The sequence below is a fragment of the Mus pahari genome, chromosome 9, assembly GCF_900095145.1.
Source record: "Mus pahari chromosome 9, PAHARI_EIJ_v1.1, whole genome shotgun sequence".
In the NCBI taxonomy this organism is placed as follows: Eukaryota; Metazoa; Chordata; class Mammalia; order Rodentia; family Muridae; genus Mus; species Mus pahari.
In genome coordinates this window covers 34,130,712-34,138,377 of record NC_034598.1, presented here as the reverse complement: position 1 = coordinate 34,138,377, position 7,666 = coordinate 34,130,712, and the positions used below count along the sequence as shown (strand labels likewise).

General features: G+C 41.7%; 1 protein-coding gene across 1 annotated transcript; it reads right to left on the bottom strand.

Moving 5' to 3' along the window:
* Positions 1-2,058: 2,058 nt before the first annotated feature.
* Positions 2,059-6,619, bottom strand: LOC110326064 (nucleophosmin-like). The gene is given in 4 exon segments (XM_029542018.1): positions 2,059-2,918; positions 2,921-3,240; positions 4,704-4,855; positions 6,584-6,619. Coding segments are annotated over 4 exon segments (1,161 nt in total). The 3' UTR covers positions 2,059-2,265.
* Between the last annotated feature and the right edge of the window lie 1,047 nt (positions 6,620-7,666).

The window sequence follows — 7,666 nt, the reverse complement described above, 5'->3', positions numbered from 1 at the left end:
ACAATAAAGAGAAGGTAGTCATAATTGATAGGTTATTTCTGTGCTGCCTGTGAAATGAGTCAATTCAAGCCAGATTAGGTTACATTAAGAGCAGATTTATTGGTAAGCTGCTCTCAGGCAAGTTCACTGACCTCAAGAATTGAGGCCAGGGGAGTCACCATAGGGAAGGGGAGGGAGAGAGAAAGAAAGGGCTTGAAAGCAGAGAGAGAAGAGGAGAACAGAGGGGGAGGGACTAAAATGCTTGGATTATATATGGAGGATCCTCTGGAGGAAGGGTATCCCAGCCCCTGGGCTGGAAAGTTCAGGGTTGGGGGGTGGGGTATGCCAGGTAGGGGCTGAGGGATGCTGGGAGAACCTGGAGACCAAGTTGCTTTGGTGTGTAAAATATGCACCTCAATCCTTTGTCCTGGTCCAGCACCAAACACTGTGCTCTCTTGTGTTTCCTTTACTATGAATGACTTTGGTGAAGATAAAGCAACTTCTAGACCTGGCATGAAGTAGACATGCCCCTGAAATTCAGCCACATTGCTCATTCAGATAATGAATGAAAGAGAAGGAGGAGGAGGAGGAGGAGGAGGAGGACGAGGAGGAGGAGGAGGAGGAGGAGGAGGAGGACGAGGAGAAGGAGAAGGAGAAGGAGAAGAAGGAAGAATATAATTTCTTTTCATCTAGAAAGGCAGTTATTTTGGAATAGCCTAATGCTTTATTCTAGACAGAAGACAATTCTAGAGACAATATTCTAGACATACATCCCTCAGTCCCTATCTGGCATGCCCCACCCCAACCTTGAACTTTCCAGCCTAGGGCCTGGGCTGTCCTTCCCCCAGAGGTTCTCCCTATACAATCCAGACATTTTAATCTTCCTTCTCTCTTCTCCTCTCCTCTCTCCTCGTGTACCCCCTCCCTTCCCCATTGCAATGCCCCTGGCCTCAATTCTTGGGGCCAGTGAACTCGCCTGAGAGCAGCTTCCCAATAAACCTGCCTTTAGTACAATCTGATCTGGTTTGAATGGGCTATTTTAACCCGCAACAGAGAAATAACCTATCCCACAGTAGACACACCCATGTCCTTTCTGGGACTTCCTAGGTATCCTTCCCACAGGAAGGACTGTGGGATTTGAGCAGAGTCATTGAAGAATCTTTCTGATCCCAGTGTTTCGCTTGCCTAAGATGCTCCCAACCCTTCATCAGTCAACTGGCTTGCTGGCCAAGCTGTCCCTCTGGGACTCTGTTAAACAGCAAAGGTCACTGAGGTTAAGAAAAGACAAAGGTGTATAAATCTAGAAAGGACTCCATAGGTACAGCTTGTGGCGCTAGATACTAAGACAGTTCACACAGATTGATGTGTATTCCAGAAGTACTTTCTTTACTTCAAATTACAGTAGTGCCACGCTTGCTTGCTTATATTTTTTTCATTTCATAGCTCATGTGGCTACCTAATATTTATTATATATTTTGTTACTTGAAAATTTAAGGCATTTCTCAAATGTTACTCATATAAAAATGTTATGTATGTTAGAGTTGAACCTCTTGTTTTCCTTTTTAATTTTTGACTAAGTATGCTGTCTTAGAAATGGAATTTCTGGAGCAAAAATTAATCCTGAAAATTTCATATATTTTTTCCTGTAAGCATCCAGTTGCCCTCCATAAAAAATCCCTGGAATTTACACTCATACTAACAGTGTAATTATTAGCAATATTTTCAGAAAATAGTATTTTTATAATTGAAAATGTTGGTTATTGTATATCTGAAACATTCTGTAAGAGCTGTTTTTATTTGTTTTTTTAATATTAATGATCATTGCAAATTTTTGTAGTTATTAAACACTTACTTTTGTTTGTGTGTGAATTGTGTATATACCCTTGCACACAATAATGTTGGCTCATTGGTTTTCAGTTGTGTTAACTATTCATATGTTAAAGGTAATATCTTCCAATTTCTATAGAACTAATTTTTTTATTAAAATACTGAGTTTATTTCACATGTATATTTTTGTCTCCCTACCATTTCCACATCTGATCACCACTATCACTATGTCCTATCATAACATCCCATACATACTTAAAACCAAGTAAAGGGTGGGGTTCCATCCTTGAAAGCTAAACAGGCATTTTAGACAACACATTCTTGGCAATTGAACCTGGACGACATTTATCAAACACAGTAGGGAAAGTTCTCACTTTGTATTACAAAAAGGACAGCCAGATATCAACTATTACAGAAATGAAGTAAGACAGAATATTTCAAACTGTTTAAACCCTTTTCTTAAAGAGACTTCCTCCACTGCCAGAGATCTTGAATAGCCTCCTGGTCAGTCATCCAGAAACAATTCTTCACATAATTAATGAACTTGGCTTCCACTTTGGGAAGAGAACTGCCTTTTTCTATACTTGCTTGCATTTTTGCCTTAATGTCTTCTACAGAACTAGGAACTTTTGGAGTTTTAGGAGTTTTTTCCTGGTTTTTGAAGGACTCTTGACCCTTTGATCTTGGTGTTGACGGTTTTAAGTCTTTTCCATTTTGGTTTGATTTTTGTGCGTTTTTGGCTGGGGTATCTGGTACAGATTTCTTCACTGGGACCTTTTCTTCAGTTTCCTCTTCATCAAAATCATCATCATCCTCATCATCCTCATCATCCTCATCATCGTCCTCATCATCTTCATCAAGTTTTACTTTTTTCTGTGGAACCTTGTTACCACCTCCAGGAGCACATCTCTTTCCAGACATGCCCAAGAGTTTTACATCTTCCGCATCTTCATCTTCAGACTCTGCATCTTCCTCTATAGCTACTAGATGCTGTCCACTAATGTGCACAGACCCTGAACCACACTTCAACCGTAAGACCACAGATGGTGTAATTTCGAAGCCCCCAAGGGAAACTGTTGGTTATACAGAAATTTTCAAAGTTGCCAACGTTTAATTGGACTGCCTTCATAGTTCATTGCTTCTGCCTCTACGATGTGTAACTCATCTTTTGCCCCTGCTCCTAAACTGACCGTTCTTAGTGACAACTGGTGCTCATTTTCATCATTATCCACTTTAAAGTGATAGTCTTTGTCAGCCTTTAGTTCACAGCCGAAAAGGTAGTTCTGAGGCCTGAGAGGACTCATGTCCATGTCCATCGAGTCTTCCAGGAGGTGGAGGCACGCACTTCGGTGTGGGAGAAGCCGGACGGAAAACAACCGCCTGCTGTTCCACAGGACAGACGTGCAGGATGGAATCACGCCAAGGAGTGTAGAACTAATTTTTACATAAACATATAAATTTATATTTCGATAGGATCAGATCTAATTTCTCCTTACTAACTTCCTTTCTTTAACAGTTTCTTACTTTACTGTTAAGCTAAGAAAAGAATGTCAAGCTGTCAGGTTGTATCCACGTGGAGAGAATTCTCTCCCCTACTGTATTTATGGTTGTGAACTACTATGTTCTTTTAAAGATGCAATTCAATTGCCTTCTGGTTTTTATTATTGTTGAGAAGCCAGCTGTAAACATTACTAGGGCTTTTTAAAAGTTAGAGTGCATTTTCTGACTCTTTTGAAGTCTCTTTCTTTGTCTTTGGGTTCCAGTAGTTTTCTGGTCTGTCTGTCTGTTTCCTCTCCCCACATAACTCTATACCTGCTGTTGTGAATCTATCATGTCTGTATTCTTTTCCGGTTAACCATTTTCTTTGTGTAGTTCACATTGATCTTGAGCTTGCTATGTAGTGCAGCTGACATTTAACGCCTGATCCTCTTTCATGAACTTGAAGATGATCCTCTGTTAATTTTGGAGGTAGTTGTGTCTAATGTTTTTTGTTTGTTTTTGTTTTTTGAAAATATAGAGGCTTATAATTCTATGCAATGGTGATTTTTGGACCCTAAATGCTTATTCTAGGAAAGAAAAAAAGTCTTCTGTAATTGAAAGGATGATATATTTTCATGATTCTTTATGTATTAAATAGCACACATCCTATTGAGAAGAACATTATTAACTCTTATGACTTAAAATTCCATAATAGATTTAGTTTCACATTTTGTTAGCTCTCAGGACTGGAACAATATCTTTAAACCCCAGTTTTTCTTTCACATTAAGCTACATTTTTCATTTGCTTCAAAGTTCCTAACTTTGTTTTATACTGTAAATATTGGCTCTACCCTTATCTGATTACAGTCTCCTGAAACAGAAAACTTCCTCATGTGTTTGTCTGAATTAATTTGGCCTTTTGGAGACTCTTTCCTTTCAAGTTAAATTTTTCTTAGTGTATTCTGACGACATCATGATGAGCAGCCACTGGATACGTGAGTATTTAAAGATGTTAAAGAAAGCACAATTAATTCGTGAGAATGGAGCCAATAAATTATAAAGGTTAATGTTACAGACATAGGCATAATGGAGCCATGGTGGTGAATACCAAATGTTTCCAAAGGTTTGCTTGCTATTGTCGCTGATAATGGATGAGAACCTTATAATGAAAACAAACAAACAAACAAACAAAAACCCTGATTTCTCTCTCTCTCTCTCTCTCTCTCTCTCTCTCTCTCTCTCTCTCTCTCTCTCTCTCTCTCTCTCTCTCTCTCTCTCTCTTTCTCTCTCTCTCTGTGTGTGTGTTTTCTTTAAGTTCCTGACCAGCAATGGTACTGAGAAGTCCCACTTCTATGTACAGTCAGATGCCAACACCCAGAAATCCACGGTTGGTTCCAATCAGCTTTTTCTGTGCCAACCACATCTCCTGCTTGTATTTCTGATTAAACTTATGCCGCACTTCCTGTTTGGGAGCCAATCGAGGTGGAGATCCGCACTGACTGAACTTGTGACTCTTCTTCATTTGCTCTTCCTTCAACCAACCTCTCAGGTTCCCATCCCTCCGGGCAGCCTGTTCGGATCAGGACCCCCTCCACTCTCATAAGCTCCCTATCGCCAGCTCTCCCTAGCACCAGCATTCACTGACTTCCACGGAGCTGTCTGGATTGAGGGTCGTTTATCAACACGTTCCAGATCTACGATGTCAAGAGCCACCATTCCTCCCTCATTTGCTCTGTCCCTTGTGCGAGGATTGCTTTAAAATTAAACATGTTGGGGGGTGGGATTTAGGACGTCAGAGGTACTAAATCTTTGTTAAGCCACCTTGTACCTGGAACCCAACTGGTTTTCTTTTTGAAACTGTCTCTAATGTGCCATTTGATAGCTCATCTCCCTGCTTCATTTAACATGGTATAGTAGTTGATTTGGAAAATGAATTTACTTGGGTTTGTTAGTGTTACAGACAGCGGTATAGATGAGAAAGGCTCATTCTTGTGGGAGCGGCGACAACAACAAAAAAGAGTTTACATTCCATCTACTGCCAAAATCTACTCTGAGACATTGTCGAAAATAATTGAGGCTTCTCATAGGTGAGAGAGATTTACAACACCATCTATAACATTTTATCACAGAGACAAATGCCTGTAGAATTCAGAGAATGGATTCTCCTGGCAGACTACAGGTAAATTACTTTGGAATTTCACTGGCTTCCTTAATATTTGCCTACCAGTTTTTGCCTAAGCGAAAGCTTTCAAGCCCTGGCTCCTGCCAGTTGTCTGACTAAATATATTACTTGCCTCCTCATCAACCTAAACAAAATCTAGTTGCTGTGCGCGCTCACTTAGGTTAGCTTGTCATTTTGATATTCTAAAAAAGGTAACTGCAGACCCCGTATGCTCTGAACCGAAATGACTGTAAATAACCATAAAACTTAAAGCCAGGATTTACCACAACTTGTGGTTTACCATTAAGGTTCGATGTGAATGCTTTAAACTGAAAATATTTGAGGGGCTGATTTCTTGTCCTCTGAAGCTGCTTTCTGAGGGTCCCCGCTGGCCCACCTACTTGGTTATTTAATTAACTATAGCTGTCAAAGGCTTCTGTTAGCTTTCAGCTGAATCTTTAGGAAAATGTGAAGCTGTTCTTTGAAACCCACGTGTGTTGAGAGGACAAGGACTCCCAGGTATCTTTGGTGGCTGCCCTCACTAGGATGGAAATACATGGTCTGGATAATCCCTGACAATGCTGGGTCGTGCACCCAGATTTCAGGTTCAAAAGTAATTAGCATACTTACTAAGGGAACAAGGACCAGGTTCTGTTGTTAATGAGATCAACACTGCTTTAACACCATTCTTCACAAACCAGACGATATCAGTCTTTATTTTAGATCCAAGCTAGTAACATCTTTAAATATTGAATCCAGGAGGCTTAGGATTTTGCACATATATTTACTTAAGTGTCCATCAATAGGCAAATGAGTACGGAAGCATGACATAAATCCATGATGGGGCCTCATTCTGCCATAAAGAACAGCGATATGCCCTCGTTTGTTGGAAAATGAAATGGACAATCACCATGGAAAGGAAGAAAATCCAGATTCAGAGAGACAGATATTGAATGCTTCTTCTCAGTTGTGCATCCTAAATTTTCTATGGAAACATAGCATCATCCATGTGTGTCTATGACGTAAAGGCAGAAGGGGACAGGGAAGGAATGAGGTCATCAGGAGTAAGGGAAGTGGCGGCTCAGGGAGAGTACGGGCAGAATTGTCAGACTACTTTATACGCTTGAAAGGAATTACCTTCACGAAATTCAGCGCTATGTTCAAAGGGCACATGGCAGTGAAAATTTCATAGGAAGAAGGTCATTGATCCTAGGACACCAAACCCACTTAAAAGAGGCATTGTGGGTATTAAGATGCGCTTGGATGAGATTTCACACGGATACTTTAGCTCTGTGTATTGAAACTGTTCTCTTGGTTGTAGGGTATGACAGAGGCTTAGGAATTTCCATACAGATGAGACAATGGTTGCATGTTCAAAAATGAATTTAGAGAAGAGATTAAAATCTAGGTTTTTCCTTTGTAGGTTTGGCTCCGCCAGGATACCAGAAAGTGCAGATTGACTCTGAGCTAGCAACACAAACAACATGGAGTTGAAGCGGGAGGGGGATGTGTTGGGGGCATGGGGGCGGTTTACAGAGGGAAGTGGGAGTGGATAGGATCATGCATATTTCATTGTACATCTGTGTGAAATCCTAAAGAAAAAAGAAAAGCATAATAAAAAATAAAAATAAGGAAAAGCATACTGCAAGGGGTATTAAAACAGAAAGAGATCTGAAGGGGGCAGCAGAGTGGATGGGGGAGGAAACAGAAGAGTAATGAAATGACAAAATGAATCCCAGTCCTTTGTATGTTAGTATAAAGGCAAGACCTTATCCAGAAGGAGGGGAGGGAAAGGAAAAGGAGGAGAAGGAGGGGGGAGGGTAGGAGGAGGAGCAGGAGGAGCAGGAGGAGCAGGAGAAGCAGGAGGAGCAGGAGGAGGAGGAGGAGGAACAGGAGGAGCAGGAGGAGGAGGAGGAACAGGAGGAGCAGGAGGAGGAGGAGGATCAGGAGGATGAGGAGGAGGAGCAGGAGGAGGAGCAGGAGGAGGAAGAGGAGCAGGAGGAGCAGGAGGAGGAGGAGGATCAGGAGGATGATGAGGAGGAGCAGGAGGAGGAGGATCAGGAGGAGGAGGAGCAGGAGGAGAAGGAGCAGGAGGAGCAGGAGGAGCAGGAGGAGCAGGAGGAGGAGGAGCAGGAGGAGAAGGAGGATCAGGAGGAGGAGGAGCAGGAGGAGGAGGAGCAGGAAGAGCAGGAGGATCAGGAGGAGGAGGATCAGGAGGAG